General features: G+C 48.7%; 1 protein-coding gene across 2 annotated transcripts in view; it reads left to right on the top strand.

Annotated features, from left to right (window-relative positions):
* The window catches only part of AMOTL1 (angiomotin like 1), a 55,710-nt gene that overhangs the window by 10,560 nt on the left and 23,359 nt on the right, over positions 1–21,791 (top strand). For both annotated transcript variants that reach the window (XM_065678744.1, XM_065678743.1), the window contains exons 2-6: positions 1,362–1,508; positions 3,752–4,637; positions 12,845–13,121; positions 17,566–17,710; positions 18,750–18,839. In XM_065678744.1, the coding sequence (XP_065534816.1) occupies positions 1,362–1,508; positions 3,752–4,637; positions 12,845–13,121; positions 17,566–17,710; positions 18,750–18,839 (1,545 nt within the window). The remainder of the gene's footprint in view (positions 1–1,361; positions 1,509–3,751; positions 4,638–12,844; positions 13,122–17,565; positions 17,711–18,749; positions 18,840–21,791) is intronic.

Genomic DNA, 21,791 nt, shown 5'->3' with positions numbered 1-21,791 from the left:
CAGTTGAGGTCAGATGTCTCGATTGTGTCCCCTCCCAGCTCCTTGGGCACCCCCAGCCCACTTGGTGATGGGGTGGTGTGAGGAGCAGGAAAGGCCTTGGCTCTGTGTAAGCGCTGCTCAGCAGTAACTAAAACATCCCTGTGGTATCAGCACTGTTTCCAGCACAAATCCAAAACATTCCCACACTGGCTACTGTGAAGAAAATTAACTCTACCCCAGCCAAACCTAGTGCACTTCTCCACGTGAAGAGAAAGCCTCTGTCCTCTTTCATAGCTGCAATACTGAAACACTGTGATGAGGTCACCCTTCCCCAGCCTGCTCTTGTCCAGGGAGAGAAGACCTAACTCTTTTCAGCCTTTCCTCGCAGGGCCAGTTCTGCTGTCCTTTGATCATCTTTGTTGCCCTCATTTGGAGTCTCTCCAGTCTGTCTTCCTTGAATTGTGCCAATGATGAGCACGATGCCATATGCCATGGAATAAATACCCTTTGGTCAGTTGGCTGTGTCCCCTCTGAACAACTTGTGCACCTCCAGCCTCCTCGCTGATGGGGTGGTGTGAGGAACAGAAAAGGCCTTGGCTCTGTGTAAGCGCTGCTCAGCAGTAACTAAAACATCCCTGTGGTATCAGCACTGTTTCCAGCACAAATCCAAACCAGCCCCATACCAGCTACTGTGAAGAAAATTAACTCTATCCCAGTCAAAACCAGCACAGGGACTAGTCCGGCTGCTGATGCCTGTGGGATGCAGGAGCTTGGGTGTGCAGCTCCTGTGCAGTCTGTCTGCCAGACTCATTCCCATGGCCCTCCAGTTACATCCTCTCCTCACCATATTAAGAACATCTGGACAAAGTGATTTATAAACTCTCTCCCTTGATAGCATTGGCTGTATTTTAAGTCTCAGCAATTTTCTGTATTGCTGAACTATTATTCATGAGCAGATTTTGTGGTAAAGAATTCCCAGACTTAAGCACTCATGGATGGAATGGGGTCCTCACCTATTCCTGTCTTCTGTTTAGCCCCTCCCTCTTTCTGTTTTATGCTGCCTCTGTTGGCTTCGTGTCCTGGTGCCATGCCTTGATTTGTGAGTTTGTCACTTGTCGCTGGTAGCTCTTAAAAGCCTCACTTTGTACCTGGACTGGGGACCTTGAAGTTTGGTGTGTGAAGCAGCACTTGGACTTGGTGGCTGCCTCTTGCTTCTCAGAGCTAATGTGTTGTTTGGGTGGTGAGGACAAGAGGTGGTTTGCTCAGTGGCCTCAGCAGGGCACCTAGCCATGCTCAAGAGCATTGTTTTTTGGACTTCTGTCGTAAGTCATGGCTTTACATTTTGTCATCCTTTACTGACATCCCGTTCTTCTTTCTTACAGGCTCCACATCTGTTTGTTACAAGCCTACCAGCCCAGTCCAGGTACTGGAAGACACTGGCTTTCTTTACCAGGATCACCAGTTGTTTGCTGGCAGGCATGAAGTTTCTCCTCTAACAGCTGAAGCGATCAGTGCCAAAGAAAAAGCTGGTAAGTGTGTGGCCGCACTTCCGTACAAACCCACCACATTTGCTTCCATGTTTTTCCCTGGAAGTAAATTGAGCACTCTAGACTATTTACAAATAATATTCACAGAATTGAAGGCCACCTTCTCATCCTCCGTGGAGTCAAAGGGGAGTTACCTTGAGCTTGAGTGTTATGACCCGCTGTCATTTGTCACTTGTGCTTGTGGAGGATGCATTGCTGCTTGCTCTTGCTTGCTGGACCGAGGTGGTCCATAGCTTTTTGCTGATGGAGCAGGACCACAGGCAGCCTGTGGAAGGCTCATTCTAGTTACTCCTTTTTGGACCTCACTAATAGGTAACTAAAGTACATCTCCCAGATATAAGGATGCTGACAGATGACTAGCACAGGGGTGGAAATCCTTCTCATATATGACCAAGAGCTGCCTTGATGGTGTGATGCTGGCTTCATCCACTCTTCTCAGATTTACAGCCTAGTCTGGGAGCTTACTGATATGTTAGGGAGACTTCTATCGCAGGTCTGCAAAGATGCCCAATTTGGGGGGTTTCTGTGTGCTGTGAGTAAAGCAGTAAGAGTTTGCTGTAACTGCAGGGATGTATAAAGTAGATGGACAGTTGGCTGTGGTGCAGACAGGTAGATGGATGTGTCTGCAGCAGCCCAGGGAGCTGACAGACCCTCCAAATGCTGGTGGCCAGGCTGCAATCCCACCATGGAAATGACCTATTCTAATAGTTAAGAGTTGAAAGCTTTTCTTCCCCTCCGGTATCTAGGTTGTGTATAAGTTATCCCACAGCATGCGCAGTAACTGATGAACCTCAGGGAAATACCAGGCCTCAAGAGAAAGTTGCTTTTTAACTACTTTCAAACACCAGACCCCAAATGTAAGTCCTTCTGACAAACCCCCCTGAGAACTGGAAACAGCAGGAGAGAGAAGGTTGCCAAGAATGACCTCAAAGTCTGAACTGAACGCAGCACCTCCTCCTTGCCTAGGGACATGGAGGACTCTGTCCAGAGCTCCGGGCTTATTCTCTCTCTTGTCCGCACTGGGGCCTTTCAGGAACACCCCTCCGGACTCAGACACCCTTCAGACAGATGTCTTACACCACTTTTGGGATGGCTGTGGGAAGAGAGCTCCAGGAGGAAGAGATTCCAACCTCCCAGCCATGGTTATATGCCATTAGGTGCTTAGCTCTAGGCATTCTCCACTTGTATAGAGTGCAAAAGCGGTGCCATTGCCTCTGAAGAGTGACTTCAGTAGGGTGTTAGGATGGTGTAACTAATCCATCTTTTTGAAGTGCTGGTGTTAAATCTACAACTGTAACACCCTCCTTGTACTCACCCAGCAAAATCACAGCAGTGACTCCCTTAGAAATAGCATTACTGGCCAGAAGGGAAATAGCACTTTTGGGGGAAGATACCAGAGCACAGGTAATTCTTTAAGTACACTTTTAGGCCCTTTTTATTTTCAGTGTCATTTCATGGCTTTTTTGCGACACGTTCTGCACTTTCTTCTGTTGTGGCAGGCGGTGCACTTAGGAGGGGATTTGACTCATCCGATTTTGCCCGTCAAAAGTGCAGCCTCCCGTGTGGTATTACCATACAGGCTGCTGCCGTAAGCAGTGCAAGGCATCTCCAGGGGGAAGGTCAAACACAGGCTTCCCAGAGAGGTGATTGATGCCCCAAGCCTGTCAGTGTTTAAGAGGCATTTTGGCAATGTCCTTAGCAGCATGCTTTAAGTTTTGTTCAGGCAGTTGGACTAGATGATTGTTGTAAGTCCTTTCCAACGGAAATATTCTGTTCTTACTCTGTTCTATCCTGTTCTGTTCTAGTCTAGTCTAGTGCCGTCCATTCCATTCTATTCCATTCCATTCTATTCTCTATTCCATTCCATTTATTTTTTTTAAAAAGACCAAATTTCCTTATGACATTGCGTGTCCCTCCATTGACTTGGGAGGGTATTTGGTGCTGTGGGTATTGGGCACATGGAGTATTATGGAGGGAAGGGCTGGGAATATGTTTTTAGGGGTCACTGCAAGCGATTAAGGATGATCTGGGGTGTGGGGATGAGCAGAGAGTAGTGCCCTGCCTCCTTTGGTGGCTTCCAGCCACATTCCCTCTGCTCCAGGGGGGCCCTGGCAGGGCAGTGCCCCTGGGGTGCATCCTGGGCACAGGGTCACAGCCGTGGGGTGTAGGAGCTCCAGCCTCCTGCTCAGCAGAGCTAATGGCCACCTCTGTCTCTCCCTGCCCAGCCGAGGAGGCCCTCTGCACCCTGCGCCCACCCAGCTTCCGCCGGGTCCCAGAGGCGGAGATGCGAGGGGCGGACGAGGTGGCAGCCGGCACCGTCCTGCAGCGCCTGATCCAGGAGCGGCTGAGGTATGGCAACCCCAGCGAGAACATGAACCTGCTGGCCATACAGCACCAGGCGACGGGCAGCGCCGGCCCCTCCAACAGCACTGCCAGCACTCTCTCTTCCGCAGAGAACCTCGCTTCCGAAGAGCCGCCAATGGTCCAGCCGTCGGGGCGGCAGGAACCGCAGGGGCAGGAGCACCAGGGGGACGGTGCTGTGATGGAGAAGCAGCCCCGAGCCCCGCAGCCCCCACATGGCACCGAGGAGCTCCCCACCTACGAGGAAGCCAAGGCTCAGTCTCAGTTCTTCCGAGGACAGGCGCCGACGGCCACTGTGGCCGCTCCGGGGTTTTATGGCACATCCAGCCAGAAGTCCAGGACGGAGGGGAGGCCGACGGTGAACCGGGCCAACAGCGGGCAGGCGCATAAGGATGAGGCGCTGAAGGAGCTGAAGCAGGGCCATGTCCGCTCACTGAGCGAGAGGATCATGCAGCTCTCGCTGGAGAGGAATGGTGCCAAGCAGCATCCCCCGGCACCGGGTGGCACGAAAGGCTTTAAGGCAGCCCCACAGCCCAGCAAGGCTACGGACCCACGGGGCCCTCCGCCTGAGTACCCCTACAAAGGCAAGGCACCCGCTCCAGGCAGCAAGGCGCAGGAGCATGGGATGTTCTATGGCGAGCAGCCGGCGCAGGATGTCCTCAAGGCTTCCTTTGCAGCCCCGCAGCCCTCTGCCCGCGCAGAGGTGGCCCTGGTCCGGTACCAGCCACCTCCGGAGTATGGAATCAGCAGGTAATGGCCATCGTCAAGGGTAAGGGGTCTGATCCTTCCCATGCCAGAGGAGCTTCTGCAGGGGTTTGGTCTCATGAACCACGGCCCCTGTGGGCTTCAGCCTTAGGCACATGGTGGGGACATCACACCCCATGGCTGGGCCAGCATGGGACGGGTGATGGAGGCATCTGCACCTCCAGGAGGGCTGTATAAAGCACAACACGCTGCTAATGTCCTACCTAAACCTTCCCAGCATTGCTCATGGGGGCTTTCATGGTACTGTGCCACTCGTGCCAGGCCTCCCCATGAGCATGGGTTTATTCCAAGCGCATTAAGGATAATCCAGAGTATTCACTCGCTATGCACTGATCCCTGTGAGCGGTGCAGGTCCTGCTCAGTGCCCAGGCAGGATGGTGAGCCCAGGCAATGAGGGCTCCCTTTTCCTTCCTGTACCTAAATGCAAGAGTGTCTCTGTCTCATTGCTGTCTCTTTGAACTGTTTTGCTGGATTGGGAAGGCTGGAGTTGTCTGATGTGCATGTGGGTGGCTTTCATGTTGCAAGCTGCCAGGCTGGACAGAGCCTTGGGAGACATGGTCTAGTGAGAGGTGTCCCTGCCCATGGCAGGGGGTTGGAACTGGATGATCTTAAGGTCCTTTCCAACCCAAACCATTCTGTGAGTCTATGATTAGGTCATTACCGACCCCAAAATCCCCAAAGGTTTTGTTGGTGTTCACTTTAGTTGCATGCACTCAGAGCGTGGATTTGGTGGATGTTGCAAGGCAGTTGTGACAGGCGCAGGGCCCATACTGGGCACCGCTGGCCTTCCTCCTGCTATACGTGTGTTTTCATTACCAGCCTTCCACTGTGCCAAGTTTATGCAGCTTTTTCAGAGGAAAATGGCATTTTTAAGAGCTCAGCACAAATCTCTATTTATGCTAAGAAACAGCTGTATAGACTTGAGGCCAACAGGGGCCATGCTTTCCCACAACCATTCGCAGTGCTAACACGCATCTCTGGCACCAAGGAGATTCATCCCCAACAGAAAAGGAGCTGGTTTGGGGTTTTTTTGTCATTCTTGGAAAATGCTGATTCAATACCCACGGCCTCTTCTGCTGAGTCCATGTAAGTGAGTGGTCATGGGTGCTGCGGAATGAGGAATGGCACTGCTGTCAAGTGGGAAACCCTTTGAGGCTACTTCCAAAACCTTCCCCAGGGGCCTGGTCAGCAAGGTTAGTGTTGAGAAATGCCTTGATTTCAGTGCAGGTTTCCATGCCAGCCTTACCCCAAGGCTCTGCTGGATCACCCTAGCAGCTATGCTGAGAAACCCACTGGTTTCATGTGCTCATCGCTTGCTGTTTCTCTGCAGCTGTGCCCTGGTACATCCTTGTGCCCATTTCGGGCTGTGTCGCAGGATGGGCATGGTCTGGAATGGGTATAAAATGCAGCAAAATGTTGTCTGCCCCACGTATTTCTCTCTATGGAGGCACGTTGCCTCCTGATGGACATCAGCCCCATCTCTGCTAGAGAACTTGCCTGAGCACTAAGCACTGCTGGAGGAGAGCTGGGGCTGTGTTACACTGCTGGGTTGCTCCAAGTGCTAACCTGCCTGTGCCTCTGCTCTTGCTTGCTGCTTGCCCCTTACCTGCACTCTGGGGAGGCTCACGGTCAGCCATCTGGAATGGGATGGAGGACCTTGATAAGAGAGGTTGAGGTAGGGGACTGCCCAATTTCATGAGGTTAATGGAAGAATAGGGTTTGGAGAGGCTGTTTGTTCTGTTACAGGAGCAAGCTAGGTGAGAAATACCATCTTTCATCTCCCCAGGAGGGCCTGGGAAAGAAACTGGTTGTAGCAGAGCTTTGCCAATGGGAATCCTGTATATCCCAGTATCTCATTCCTTCTATCCTGGCCATATCTTTCCCAAGGACGGGATCATTCCCATCCTGGCATCCTCTGGACAGGGACTATGCAAAAGGATTCTGCCTTCTAAGAAAGAGCGAAGCACAGAGCTGCATAGATCTAGAGGAAGCACCCACAAATTGGTTGTGATATACCTCGAAGGTCACTGACACCCCATTCCCCTCCTTCTGTGATGAGCGAGATGTGGCTGGGAACCAGAAATGCTCGTAGGGAGCTGTTGGAGGAGATGGGATAACTGCAGCTGCTGCTTAACTTGCTTTTTTCACTTGGCTTTTTTCTGTGCTTGTGGCTGGTTTTAAAGGGAATGTTGCCTTTATAATCACCATGGGGAGACCTCACAGCTTTACTGTAAATCTCAAGTGATTTGGCATTGTCCTGAAGACCTCCTAGAGTCGTATGCTACAGCATTTATATAAATTAGACTTGGTGACCTCTGCTTTATGGACATCATGATTGCAGAGCGCAGCTTGAACCCTGCAGCTTAAAAGGCATAAAAACCAGAAGGCAAATAAAAAGGAACCAATATTTGTTCCTGGTTTAAAATACCATATTTTTAAGCCAGTTGTGTGATGCTTGGGGCCCTGACTCACAGTTTCTGAATGCTTCAAGTTGGCCAAGTGTAATAGAAAACGTTTCGTTTCCTAGATGTGCAGCTATTCCTGAATGGTGTCTTTGCTAACTTTCCTTAGGTGCCTGTTCAGAGAGTTGCAGCTTGTCAGGTAAAAGGGCCTGGAAATAATCTAATTTAATCTGTTGCCCAAATGCCCTGAATTAATTCCCTTTTGTGAACATTCAGTCCTGGAGATTATAGCAGTCTTTGCACCTTTGCAGGCTTGTTCCACTAGCTAATTGCCGTCTCTGGCACAGTTCTGCATCTTCGCTTCAGTCTGTATTTTCTAGTTACCAGATGGGATTTTGCAATGTCTTTGTCAGATACAGTGAGGAGCCCTGTGCTATCAGTCCTGTAATGCACTTAACATATGGAGCCTGGAGCCCCGTAACTGTTTCACTGTTGTCAAAACCCCTTTTTTTCACTGTGGAAAGCTGACTTGGACACCACTGCAGCACCAGAAGTTAATCAGATATAACATCACCTCTGCAATGCAACTCAGTGTTCCTCATTTGTGTAGCTAATTACACGTGCCATTTCAGACATTGGCACCCCATCCAGCTTGTTATCTTGTTGGGCATGTTAGGGTTGTCAGAGCCCTGAAGAGGATTTTCCACCCTTTTACTGTAGCTTATTGCTGCAGTATTAAATTGCTATATTTATTCCTGGGTGGATGAATATGGACCTGCTCAATTCCATATTGTTTCGCTGTGCCCTGCTTAAACAGTAATCCAGATCACTCAATGCAATGAATCCTCTTCATTGCTTCCCTTGGCCCTTGTCAGGTCCTGATGTCTTTTATCCACAATGATTTCTTTCTGTTAGTGCTGGCAAGACTTGGCCCAGCTTCTTTGGGGGTGATTACACAGAGATTTGCAGTGCAAAATTATCTGATAATGGTAATGAAAAGCGTATAATGCAGAGGAAGCCTTGAACTGGAAACACCGCTGCTTGTCGAGGGGACTTCATTCCTGGCTGCATGCAGCAGTCATGCAGGCACCTTTTAATTCTGATTTAATCCAAGCATTTTAAATGGCTGCTTGCAATTGAATCATAAAGCTGGGCTGTTTGTAAAGATACCCCATTTTTTTATGTGCCTCATTAAATCCCACCCTGCCTGGATGCAGAAGCCTATGTTTAGCTACCGGAATAGCCTGTGGCTTCTCTGGTTATTTGTGCATTAACCCATGCACACATTACCACTGTTTGCAGACAACCTGATGACATTCAGTCGTTCAGCCACACATCTGTGGCCGCTAAGGGGACTACAAGGAGCTCCTTTTCCTCCCCGAGACACCCAGGCGGGTGTGCTGGCAGCATGGCCAAGGCCAGGGATGTCACACCCAAGCTGCCTTCTGCTGGCGTTTCTCTGTGAGGATAGCCCAAAAACATGAGTGTGGGTAGGAGGCTGTGCTTCCAGCTGATGAGGATGCTGGCAGCCCTGCAGAAGAGCTTTGTGTCCTCTCCTGGTCTGATTTGCCTTTCATTCAAATAAGTGAAAGAGAAAGCATCACCCATCAGTTTGGGTGATGCCCATGTCATTTCTCCTTGCCCAGTTGGCTCCTCTAGGAGTGCAGAGGTTGAGGAAGGCACATTTTCCTTTGCTGAAAGTCAGCTGGGCTTTAGAAGGACTATCTGTTCTGAGTGTGGATCCCTATGAAGAGATACTATATCCTGTCTCTTAACTGCGCAGGATATGTTTAATACAGCATGTGTCTCTTCAGATGATAATTTTGCTTGGAGACGGGAGTCCAAGTGTCCAAAATGGGTTTTGAAACATACCTTTGTGTTTACGAGGTGCTGCAAGTGTGATTCTGTAAGGCAGAGGATACCCTGAGAACTGTCTTGGCTATGAAAAGTCTTCTTCCATTTCTGGCTGTATCAGCATTTAACAATGGGCCTGTAACTGTGTTTCCTTGCACCATGGCCATCAGGCCGGGCTTGCTGGCTTTCCCAGTATCCTGTCTTTTTCCTGCATGGTGACAACACTGATCCCTCTGTGTTATTCACTGCTACAAAGAGTAGCCTTTGAAGTCTTCTTCATGACTGCAGAAATCACAGCTGAAGTCAGGTAGACCCCTGGGTCTGAGGTTAATGTGCAGACTCAAGGCTCCCAGTCAATGGTCAGGATTAGCATCTTTCACGCACATTTCACTCTCATTGTAAGTTAAAAGTCTAAGGCAGCTTCAGAGAGCTGCACCCCAGGAGCACGTCTTTCTTTTCACTGACTAGCTAGACTAGAGCATCCATGGCGAATGTGTAAACCTGTGTCCCTTGAGGGAGAGTCTTTAAGAGATAGTAGGCCATGCTGCCCTAGAGGCAAAAGAAGGCAGAGCATTCAGAGAAAGATGAGCTAAATAGGTTAGAGGAGGGCATTTTAATTATGAATGTAGATGCCATGGTATGTAGGAAACAAAGTCCTTCCTCCACTGACTGCTCTCCCTGTTTACGTAGAGGAGAGCTGCATTGTACCTGTAGCAGGGCAGAGGTGGACTTTCCAGAACATTTACAACCATTTTTGTTATATTACTTCCTAAAATTGCCCCGCTTTATTGAGCAATAGCTCTTCTTTATTTATATAAGGTGTCTTATTCCTACATACAGCTACAAATTCCTCCAGAACTCCTGTATCTCCAGAAATCCAGTCATCCTTGCTCAGACATCCTTGCTCCAAGGGGCTCCAATATAAGAGGCATATTAAGACCATGCCTAAACTTTCAGGCTTGGGTGGCCTTGCTGAATTCTGAGGGATTTCTCATGAAAGTGAGGTCCATGGTCAAGTATTTTACTGTATTGCACTGTATTGCAAGCTATATATAGTTGGTATTATATATATCAGAAGCTATACAACCCTGGAAAGAGCAAGTGCAGTCTGGTAGCCCTAGCATGGTAGCCCTTGAAAGGCTCACTGCCAGCTTGGTGCTCCCTATTCAAAAAGCTGGTTTCCTTACTTTATGTCTTCTTTACATTGCCTTGCAGAAGTGTATAGGAGCCCTACTTCTAAAATAACATCAGCAAAATGTTTATAATAGAAATGTAAAGTGTCCAAAACTCCTGATATTCATGCTTCTGAGAAGGATGATTTTTGATGAAAACATGTTTGCTGGAAGATTTTAACCTGCTCTAATGCAGAGCGAGATCAACATTTAAAATACAGTAGAAGCATTTTGAGAATGTCATTCTTTACTAAGCCCAAAGGAGCTCAGGATAATCCTGATTGCTTCATTTCGTTGGAGCTTTACACGAGAGGTTGGATGTGAACTGAGCTGATGGTGTAACTGTCCTGCTTCTATAAATGTTGATTTGCTAATGTGAAATGCTCTGCTGACTTTATTGCATAGACACTTGGAGATTTCGCAGTTGGCTAAGTCAGAATTAAACTGGGACAGATCAAACAAGGAAGAAGGGGAGTCAGAAATATGCTCATTATGTTGAACAGCCATGGTGCAAAAGCATGATGTGGATTGTGCCTGTTCAGTTTTCCATGCTGGAAAATGCTTTGGAGAATCTCTCCTGTGGCCCTCGCTATTGAGACTCTGGTGCCTGGCTGCTGCTACAAGGTGTGAATCTTTAGTAGCTCAATAAGTGGTTTGCAGGTCAAGAAAATGGAGATCCCAGGGATCTTTTCTCTCTCTGTAGGGTAAAGCTAGACAGAGTGAAGTGTGTCTGAAGAGGTTAAACTGATGGGAGGGAGAGATTTCCCAAATGAACAGTGTTGGGAGATCCTGCAAGCACTTAAAGGGTGCATTTATGACCAAAGATAATAATAAAGAAAAATTGCTATATCTCTACTGGTTTAGATTCAGAGATCAATTTAATTACATTGCTTTAAGCTATTCCCATAAGAAGTGAGAAAACCTGTACCTGTAGCTAATCTGTGTCTTTGCAGCGGTATAACTGTGTCCAGACAGGGCTTTTACCTGCGTAAAGTCAGCTGTGGCCTGTATTTTGGTGAAGACAAACGTGCAGCTGAATAAATTGCTGTGGTCAAATGCACAAGTGCAGAGCGGCTGTCAGCATCACTGGTGAGGTGCTGTGTGCGTGACTGCATTTGCATGTGCTTGTGGAGCATCTTTTGAGTGACATCCTCACTTCTGATGTTCTTTATTGTTCAGATTTTTGAGCAAAGAAATATTCCAGTCCCATGATAGGTGTGGAATTCCTTGCTGGGCCTCACACACTGGAGCACCAGAAGGAAAGGGGCACTGTGGGGATGGTGCGGGAGCTGTGCCCATGGTGGGGCACAGGCTCATTGGACTTACTGGCCCACATGGGCTCTGATCACCAGGCACTGCTAAGTGACATGGTTTTGGTCTAAGGAGGGCTGGTTGCTTTTAGGGCAGGGCTTTAAAATTGCCTTCACTTTTCATCTTGTGCTGCAGCTGAAGGCAGTGACAGGTTATTGCAGCAGAATTAGGCCAATGCTGAGAGTTTTTGAACCCTCCCGCTTTGAGAAGCCATGTAGGTGCTGAAGAAAATGGTCATCCTATTTATTGTGTATTTATATAGCACAAAATCTTCTGTGTAAAAGATAGCATTCATGGATCTTGGAGGCCGAATAGGATAAATACATCTGTTTGATAGATCTCCTGCCTTGTGTAGGGTACAGCAGTATCTACACCTTGTGGTTAAGCTAAAATGCAACTTTCAGAGGGCGCTCGATTGTGGACTTCAGGTGGGATCCAGCAACCAGCTTATTTTCCAGCCAGGATGGATTCTGGCACAGACATCCCACATGGATGTGGTGTAGAAATTCCACAGCTTTGCCATTTGGGATGAGGAACGGCTCAGCCTGTGCACAGCGGGGCTCTGCGTGGGGCTGCTCACCCTGGCCTAGGCTCTGAAGATGCGTGTGTGGTGGATGGAGGGATGGAGATGGACCGTTCCCTGCTGGAATTCCCCTCTTTTGAAACAGGGGCTGTCTCCTTTCTTGAGCTCACATCCACAGGCTTACCCTCACTGCTAGGACGTACTCCTGGGTTATCCTCCAGCCACTGCAGATTGTGACTGGGTGGATTAAAGAGCCCGCACCATCACAAACCCTAGCCCACAAGCAGATCCTCTGCCCGTTCACTTCTTATCCTTCCCCAACGCGAGCCTGGGTGATGAATGAATGCTGTTAGTTAGGGAGTGACACAAGGAGGTCTCGCACTAGAAGATGTCTTTTCTGGCTCGCTGTGACTGACTGGGGCTGTGCCTCCAGCAGCTCCGCAGCGGCCCTTCCCTTCGGTGCTTGCTGAAGCCGCTCGGGGATGCTGCTTCGCTCACATCACTTCCTTTCGCCTCCCAGTTCAACCCAGGCAGGGAGCGGTGTTCCAAGGGTGAGTAATGCATCCCTTGTGTTTCCTTCGAGCCCGCCGGCTTGTGCTGCTCAGCGGTGGGGTTTGTGGCAAGGGGGGGCAGGGAGGGGCTGGCTGCCTGCTGAAATATTAGCTGCTCACCTAGGCAAAAACGCCGCTTTCCAGTCAATGCTTCCTTTATCCCTCCGTGCCAGATGTATACATCACTGTCAAGAGCAGGCGAGGAGACAATTTACCCGCTGCCTGCTGTGATTGTTGGTATCCAGGAGTGACTGAGGACCGGAATCACAACCGCACGCTCCCAACTATTAATAAACCGAGCAGGCATCGGGCGACCGCTCCTGCGCGCGTTGCGAGGGCGCGTGGCTCTAACGCCTCCCCCATGTGTGCTTCCCCACAGCCGACAATGCCAGCCGCCCTTCCCGCCGCCGCCGGCCCAGCAGCACAGCCCCATGTCCTCACAGGCCACCGCTGCCGCCGGCCCCCTGCTCCCGGGTACCTTGCCCCCATTGCAGGCTCCTGCCCAGGCACCGACGCCACCGGGCCAGCAGCTAACACCCGATGCCTTCGCCATCGTGGAGCGGGCGCAGCAGATGGTAGAGATGCTGTCCGAGGAGAACCACGTGCTGCGGCAGGAGCTGGAGGGGTACTATGAGAAGGCAGACAAGCTGCAGAAGGTATGTGAGAGGTGGGGATGGGGCCTGGGCAGGCAACTGCCTTGGTGCTTCTGCATTTGGGTGTCCCAAGCTGTCCCTTATAGCCATGTCGCTCCAGTGGTGATGCATCTCTGGCTGTCTCTAGTCGTTGCCCCTCCATGGTGGTCTTCCAGAAGTGTAACGCTGTGCCCTATGGCCTCTGGGCTTTCCTGCCTTTAGCGCAAAATGGGGAAACCCATTTCATAGTTTGGGACTTTCTGTCTCCATCCTCCCCTGCTAGCCTTCCCAGAGCTTTCCCTGGTAGTCTCCCGTGGGCAGAGGATGCTCCTGCACCATCTACACAGGGGGTAGAGCTGCCGGTGAGAAGTATTTGAAGAGCATGGCCTCATCTGTCCTGAGCGGTCTTGTCACTGCAGTAGGCTCATGTGGTGCTCCAGGCTCTTTGGAAGTGTAACAGCCATGAGTTGGGTTGCCCGTTGTTTGGAAATGCATTAACTTGATTGTCTCAGAGGCTTTCAGTGAATGCTGTATGGGCTCCCAAGGGCTGATGTTAGATACTCAGCATTGAACGCGTTGGTCAAAAAAGCACTGAGAGAACCATTTGGTAAAGATTTTGCTCAACGCCCTTTTGCAAAGAGATCCTACCAAGAGATGTTTTCTGTACGCAAGCTGGCGTTTGCAGTGAAGAAGGCCGATGTCACCCGAGGCAACCCACAAAACAAGATAAAGAGTCAAATCAAATGAAGTAAAAGTTGCTTAAAACCGAGACCTTGCTGAAGGCAAAGCAGAGAGGCCAAAGTGAGTTATTTAGGAACCGACACTGCCGTTTCATTTGTGTCTTCCCACTGCTTATACACGCATGGGCCTAGGCTGCAGGTCTTTTCTCTCTGAGTTTAGGAGTCTAAATAGGAGCTCTGGGTTTTTGTACCATGTGAGATGAGGGTGCTCTTGGAGACACCCTTCGTAGAGAAGAGGCAGCTCTGAGAGACCATTTACCCGGGTTAGTACAATGACGTGTTGTTTGGTAGCTGCTGTCGTTGTTTCAGCCCCTTCCTCTGCAACCAGATGACTTGAGTTTATTGACAGGATTTCCTAAATTTCATTGGAATCTCGATGTTTGCAGCCACATTAACTGTTAGTGAAGATGTCTGCAGAGATGTTAGCACTGATTTCCCTGTGGCCTTCGTGGGCAACAAGAAATATTCCAGCTACTAACTTTACAAAAGCTGCGTTGTTCAGTTAAAGGTATTTGAGTGTGATGCCCTAAAACTGTTCCAATTTCCTTTTACGCTCTTGGAAAGGGCTCTCTCTTTATCTTGGATGCCCCATGAGTCAATTGCATCAGACACCAACAGAAAGGTATTCAAGCATGGGCTGAAATCTCACTTCAGTCAACAGTGTGGACTCGAGTCCCATTGACTTTGGGGGAATGTAAGCAGAGTATTGAAGTGAAACCCATGCTCAAGTGCATTCTTTCTTCAGGAAAACATCCTCAACCAAAGCCTTAACACACATTGTCCCTCCCATGCTGGTTTTAATGTGTTTGATCACAGGCCAGGGCAGGTCCTCCTCTGTTCCCACAGTTCCAGGTGAACATCACCTCTGAAAACGTGACAGTGAGTTAAACTACATGCTTTAGGTGTGAAAATTCTTCCCCCTTGTTGGAAGCGGGGTCATGAGGAGTTCTTGTTTGCCTGTGTGTAGCAAGTTTATTCTAGGTAGGGCCTTCCATCGCTTTCATTCGTTACAGAATAGGAGAAGAAATTAGGAAATCAGCTTGATGTGGAGGGATGTCAGGGTGTTTGTATGAGCACATCAGCCCTGAGGGCTGTCACATTCTCAGCTGTGTCTGAGCAGACTTTCTGCACTAGGTACAAGGTGGTGATTCATGTGTGTGCTCTTTGATGAGCTGTCTGCTTTTCTTACCTAAAAAGATTCTGGGGGCCTTGTGCACCGTTAATTTTGAGCCTTTTTTGCAAAAGCAAAGCATTAATTTCTCTTTCTTTGCTGCTGTTTTTCTGTTGGAGGGTGTTACCTCGCCTAAGTGTAATTGCCAGGCTGGGCTGCTCATCGCCCCCATGCTGTGTGTGGGGGTTGTTCAAGTGGGTCGGCTCTAGGAGCTCCCAGGCAGAGAAGAGGCTGAACTGTTTTTCCCCCTACAGAGAAGCAGGGGAGGGAAATCCCAGAGCTGCTGAGAAACACCGACACAATTTATGGTCATTCTGCTCTCCTGTCATTTTGTTCAGTGCTGATTGAGCTTCTTTCTCTTCCTGCAGCAACTCTTTGCCTGCGGGGCTGCGGGAGGCTTGTGTGGTGATGTGTTTTGGGAAATAATAGCAGATAATGGTATTATCTGCTGATAATACCATATGGCAGAGCCCATGTGGTAACCAGCAGCATTGGTCAGGGCTGTTGGGCTGTGGAAACCCCCCTGTGTGCTGGCAAATCTGCTTCACTGTGGTAGGAGCACTCTGGAGCAGGCATCTTCTGCAGGTCGTGGCTCACCCGGGAGAGGGGAGGTATGGAAACCTGAGGGTGTCAGGGCACCCAACTAGGAGCAGTGGTTTCTGGTTGGGATCACGTAATTCAGGATTCAGGAAAGTGCTTTAGAAATTGCTTGTGCTAAGCCAAACTTTCCTTTCAAGGAGCAAGAATCTCAGTCTGCTTAAATGGTCAAGGAGAGCAGTGTGATGGTGCCTCCTCACAGAGGCTGACTATTGCCTCTAACTATTCACAGGAGGAGAAACCTTCTGCTAGTGGAGGTCACACTGATCTAAAGAAGAGTCTGTAACAGAATCAAGGGCTGTTACTTTAGTCACTAGTCAACATCACTTCTATTCTGGAAAATTCACATGAAACTGGTTTTTGATTGTAGGTCATAGTCATAGAATAGGCTGTTTCAGTTGGAAGGGACCTACAATGATCAGCCAGTTCAATTGTCTGACCAATTCAGGGCTGACCAAAAGTTAAAGTGTGTTATCAAGAGCGTTGTCCAAATGCCTCTTAAACACTGACAGGCTTGGGGCATCAACCACCTCTCTAGGAAGCCTGTCCCAGTGTTTGACCACCCTCTCAATAAAGAAATGCTTCCTAATGTCCAGTCTAAATCTCCCCTGGCACAGCTTTAAACCATTCCCACGTGTTCTGTCACTTGGTACCAGGAAGCAGAGATCAGCATCTCCCTTTCCACTTCCGCTCCTCAGGAAGCTGTAGAGATCAGTGAGGTTGCCCCTCAGCCTCATCTCTCCCAACCAGACAAACGCTAAGTTCTTAGCTGCTCCTCATAGGAATTCCATTTGTTGCCCTCCTCTGGATACATTCAAGGACCTTCACATCCTTCTTAAATGGTGGGGCCCAGAACTGCGAAAGAAGGTCAGACTGCTCGATGAGGCTTTGTGCAAGCTCGCATTGCCAGCCTATGAGGAAAAAGAGAACTCATTGACTTTTTCTGAACCGCAGTAAGGTTTAGTTTGAATTTCAGACCGCTTTGGATTCATGCAGCATTCCTCCAAGTGTGCTGTTCTTGTGGTGGAAGCACACTTGGTGTCTGGCTGTGCCTCAGCAGGGTGGGGAAGAAGGACCTGCTTTCCTAGTTAGGGAAAGTGTAACGGGGCTTCCTGGAGCTCCTGCTTCAGAGAAACTTAACAAATCACGAATCCATCCCACCCATGATTCAAGAGGCTAAAAACCCACCACATTTAGAAAGGTATGTGGGAGGCTATATTTATCTCATAGTTTTCCAGCCTGTGCACATTATCAAGGTTTCCTTCATGAACACAAGGTTAAGATGCAGGTCCACTACTGAGGACTTCCTCTGCATGCCCTGCCTGCAGTTTGCTGGACTTCGATGAGATGAAGTTAAGAAAACCGAAACCCCAGAAGATTTCTTTGATCTATTATAGAGTTTCTTCTTGTATAGAGCAGTCTTCAGTCAAGGACAGAAAGGAGTGAGCCACAAGAGTTTAAAACTGACATGAGGTCAGAGTTGAGCCTAGAACACTTCTGATGGCACCCAGAGCTAAGTTTTGGATCCGGGATCTGACAAAATGACAAATCTTGCCTTCTACATCTCTTTCTAGGAAAGAATACGTCCCACACAAATGCACCATTTCCTTTGTTTCTCCTCTTGGATGGTGCCAAAGCACTCACCTCAATCATAGAGTGAAGGCAAATGAGCAGTTACATGAAGTCCGGCCCACTCCAAGCTTTTTTGGGGAGCCACCAGGAGAGAGCCCATGGGATGTTGTGGCATGGCGAGCTGCCCCACAGTGCTGGAGAGCAGGAACCTCCAGCACTGCCGGGGCTTCCTGCCATCCTCCACTGGGGAGATTGGTCGTTGTAGAACTGGTGGCTGGTGTGACACTCAGCATGAGCATCGCCCCGACCCTCATTGAAACATGATGGGCGAACACGGGGATGGGACACGTTCCTGCTGAGCTTTAACAGGAGCTCTCTCTGTTTTCAGTTTGAAATAGAGATTCAGAGGATTTCAGAAGCTTATGAGGGCTTGGTCAAGACCACCACTAAGAGGGAGTCTTTGGACAAAGCGATGAGAAACAAGCTCGAAGGAGAAATTAGGAGACTTCATGACTTCAACAGGGATCTCCGTGGTACGTTGCACTTGCTTGTGTGGTTTTTCCCCACTGCTGACATGGTGTTTCACTTCTCACAGGCTGCAGAGCTTTAAAAGAGTAGCTTCACATACGTTTTAGATAAACATCTGGAGAAATCAGGCCTTACTCATTGGCCTAAGACAAAACTGCTGTCACCCCCCCCCAGTGGCAAGGAAACCTTCTGGCAAAATATGAGTGAGCTTCAGAGGGTGCCTTTGTATTTAGCACTTGCAGGTATTGATTTGACAGCAAGGCCACCAGACCTGAAGTTTCATTCAGCTCTAACAAGCTGAAGAGCAAGTTGCAATATAGAGCAGTGCTGTACAACCCATAAATCTCAGAGTTCAGTGCCTTCATGAACCAGTAGCAAGTATCAAAGGGTATCTCTTTTTTGTATTAAAAACATAAAATTGAGAGTATATCCTTTCCAAAAAGCAAATGGGGGGGTATGTTGGGTAGCTATTACTTGTCCAGGTACCTGATGGGGGTACTTTGGTACCTCCTTATGCAGTGAGATGCCTTCTGCAAGCTGGCTCATGCTTTTTGCAGTGGTGCATGGTCTCTGGAGGAGGGAGACACTTAAAGGCAGGACCTTCCTAAGGAAAGCAGCTCCTGGCTGCAGAAAGCTGCTCCTTTCCCAAGGCATCCCCAAGGGTTGGTGTCACTGGGCTGGGGGTTGCCTTTCACCAGGGCATCTCACTGCACCAGGGGCAGCACTCCACTGCGGGAAGGCCCCCGTCCCCTTGCAGTGCTGGGTAATTCAGATTGCAAATGCCTTGTGCATTGCGGACATTGTGAGGAATGAACAGCCTGGGCATGGCAGAGGCTTTTCCTCCGCTTTCTGTAGATCTGAATGACACAGCTTCATGGAAGAGGTCAAAGGCCTCATCTTTTATGTATGTGTCAGCCTCCGTCTTAGTGTCCTCCTTCAGAGAGTCTATTTATACTGCTCTGCTGGCATGCATCTTATTTCCTTGCTTGGCCTACAATTTTATATACATACATTTATACTTAAAGTATTTCCTGTTTTCTGCAGAACGACTGGAGACAGCCAATAGGCAGCTGGCCAGCAGAGACTTCGATGGGCATGAGGAGAAGTCAACAGAGGGCCTTTATGTCACTCAGAGTGAGTACTGTGCTAATCTGTTTCGAAATTGCATAGACGTATATGCATGCTGGAGTGGAGGTGAATACTTTGCTGTTAGTTATTACTGTCCTTACGGCTTGGTTTTAGTTGGCTAATTCATCACCTACTCTTATTTAAGCTTCAGACTGGATTGTTCAGGCTGTTTGTTTTCTCTCTCTGAGCACCAGAAGCAGCAATGGGAGTTAATGGAAGCACAGCTTATTTTTGATAAATATTTATTTGAAATAGTGGAGTGTTGCTTGCAGGGATCATCTCCAGGGATACGTGCTTTTTAGGGAAGCCAGGTTCTTTGCTTGGCTGGGCAAAGCCCAGAAAACCTCTGTTGACTTGTTGTCAGTGCCATGGTTTGACTAACAAGGGGGGAGAGCAGAGCTGGACCATCCTTTTCACAAAGGACTGAAAAGGCAAAGATTTTACAACAAAAGCATCCATCCCCAACAGATTTTAGGCTCCCATAATGCCTGGGCACAGTGCTGCAGCATTTCCCTGCCATGTGCTGGTGGCTCCATGTGACCATCCAATCCAAAACCCAAGCAGCTGGATGCTGCCTGAGTGTGTGGCTTCTCTTGTATCTTGAGCATCTTTAGCATGCTTCCAGAAGGGCTTGTGCAGTACCTTGTGGGCTGAAATCCTATTGAAGATGAATGCTGTGTACATCTAATCCTTCTGGTTTATTTATTGCATCAAGAGCTTACTTGAAAGATGAGCTCTATCTGCAGATCCTTCAGTGGAGAACTGGCCACCTCCATTGGTGTTTGTTACTACTCCATGTGCCTCACTGCAATGTCCACCAGCTCCTCCAAATGCAGGAGAACCATCTCCTTGATGCCAACACAGCACCTTCAGTGATCATTTGGTGCGTGTGTGCACAAACCAGAAGAGAATCTAATGATATTTTCCATGACTGTGTTAGCTTTGCCATATTAGCAGTTACTGCAAGGGCATGTAGATGCTGTTGCGAATCCAAGGGGATGATCTGTTAAGAAAACAGCATTGCTATGTAGGTGTTGTCATCCTTGGGAAGACTTCAAACAGGGTAAATTGCACAGTGCAAACTGCAGACTGGGGTCTGCTGTCTTCATATGGAGATTTCCTGTGTGTTCCCATAAACCGATAGCTACAAGGGAGAGTTAAATCCCCAGGATGGACTCAGTTATTTGAGTCATTTTCCAGTGCATAAACATGCTCTGTGCTTCTACTGATAAACATCTAGCAATGAGAAGTTGTGCTGAGCTCTCGGTGTATTGCTGCTATCAATTCACAGCTTACAAACAAATATAGCTTTCGGATCCTATCACATAAGATGGTCTGGATGCTTGGAGTGTCTCCTGGCTAAGCCAGAGAGCTAAATGTTACTAATGCAATGCAGAGTGCTTCCAAGAATAGAAAAATGGGCACATGTAAGGCAGGTCCTCTTCAGTCATGTTCTTGGAGCTGGGGCATGCAGAGTAATGACCTTGGTATCAAGCTACCTGCCTAAAACCCCTCTGAGAGCCCATAAAAGGTTTTGCTTGGAAATCCTCTGTTGCTGACTGCATCCAGTACCTAAAGGGGCTGACAAGAAATCTGGAGAGGGGCTTTTTACAAGGGCATGTAGTGACAGGACAAGGGGAATGGTTCTAAGCTGAAAGAGGGTAGATTTAGATTAGACATGAGGCAGAAATTCTTCCCTGTGAGGGTGCTGAGGCACTGGCACAGGGTGCCCAGAGAAGCTGTGGCTGCCCCATCCCTGGCAGTGCTCAAGGCCAGGTTGGATGGGGCTTGGAGCAACCTGGTCTAGTGGAAGGTGTCCCTGCCCATGGCAGGGGTTGGAACTGGATGAGCTCTAAGGTCCCTTCCGACCTAAACCATTCCGTGACTCTATGATTTGTACACTGAGATTGTTCATGAGTCTTGCCCAGGGGCAGGCCATGACGAGGGCTGCACCTCGCTGCCAGCCTGGGGTTTGCAAGCACAATCTGTACCCTCCTCACGTCTTTTTGATGGGATGCTTAGGCAGAAAGGTTAGAGGAGAAGGGGGGCAGCTTGGTTTAGCTGCCATGTGTGCAGTTGGCTACTGAGACTGAAACAGTCATTTTTAGAGGAAGAAAAATGGTTCCTCCGTGCACTCCCATCAGCTGCTGCAGTTTTGTCATGAACCTCGTGTTTGTGTTTTTCCTAAGTGTGGTAGCTTATTAAGTCAGGGTAGTAAATACAAATCATTAGGAAAGCAAAGTCAGATTTATATTCCCTGTATTTATGGAAGAGAACCTGAAAACGTGACCCTTAACATCCATGGCCTAAGTTAGAAAAAAGACTTCAACATCTGTGGGCTCATAAAAGTTATAGTTTTTAAGCCAGTCCCATGATGAGGTAAAGAAGGAAAGATAAAGCTCTTGAGGTTTTTTAATGCTCCTTCTTGGTGATACTGGAGAACGAATACTGTGGTAACACTCCAGTAATAGGAATAAAATCCTGTGAAAGAAGTCTGACAAGGCAGGATGTGCAGGGATCGTCTCTCAGTTCCTTGCAGAGCTCTCCATTACTGAGATGGAGACCAGAGGTGACAAAAGCTCTAATAATAGGTAAAGCCAGGCTGCATGCCTCAAAGTATTAAGTGCCAGGCATTTGTGCCTAAGAAAAATGCTGCTGTTGTATTGGTGTAGGAGAGAACTCACAATCTATTAGTTTCATCACAGTTATGTGGTGGTTTGTGAGTGGAAAAGGTTCTTTCAAGGAAAGACATGAAGCAGCAACCAAAGAAGGTGTATGGGCCCATACAAGCGAGAGAAGAGCCAGGCAGGAGGAGGCTAATTGCTGTGGAAGGGGAGAGGCAGGAAGACTGAGGATGGTTTCAAGGGCATAGGGCAGAGAGAAAGCTTATGGTACAGTCTGAGAGTTTTTTGTGTCTTTCTGGGACTTCTGGACTTTAGAGACACCGTCAGAGCAGGC

This window comes from Lathamus discolor, chromosome 4, assembly GCF_037157495.1.
Source record: "Lathamus discolor isolate bLatDis1 chromosome 4, bLatDis1.hap1, whole genome shotgun sequence".
NCBI classification, from domain to species: domain Eukaryota; kingdom Metazoa; phylum Chordata; class Aves; order Psittaciformes; family Psittacidae; genus Lathamus; species Lathamus discolor.
The sequence above is the reverse complement of the archived record's forward strand: the minus strand, read 5'-3'. Positions and strand labels throughout refer to the sequence as shown.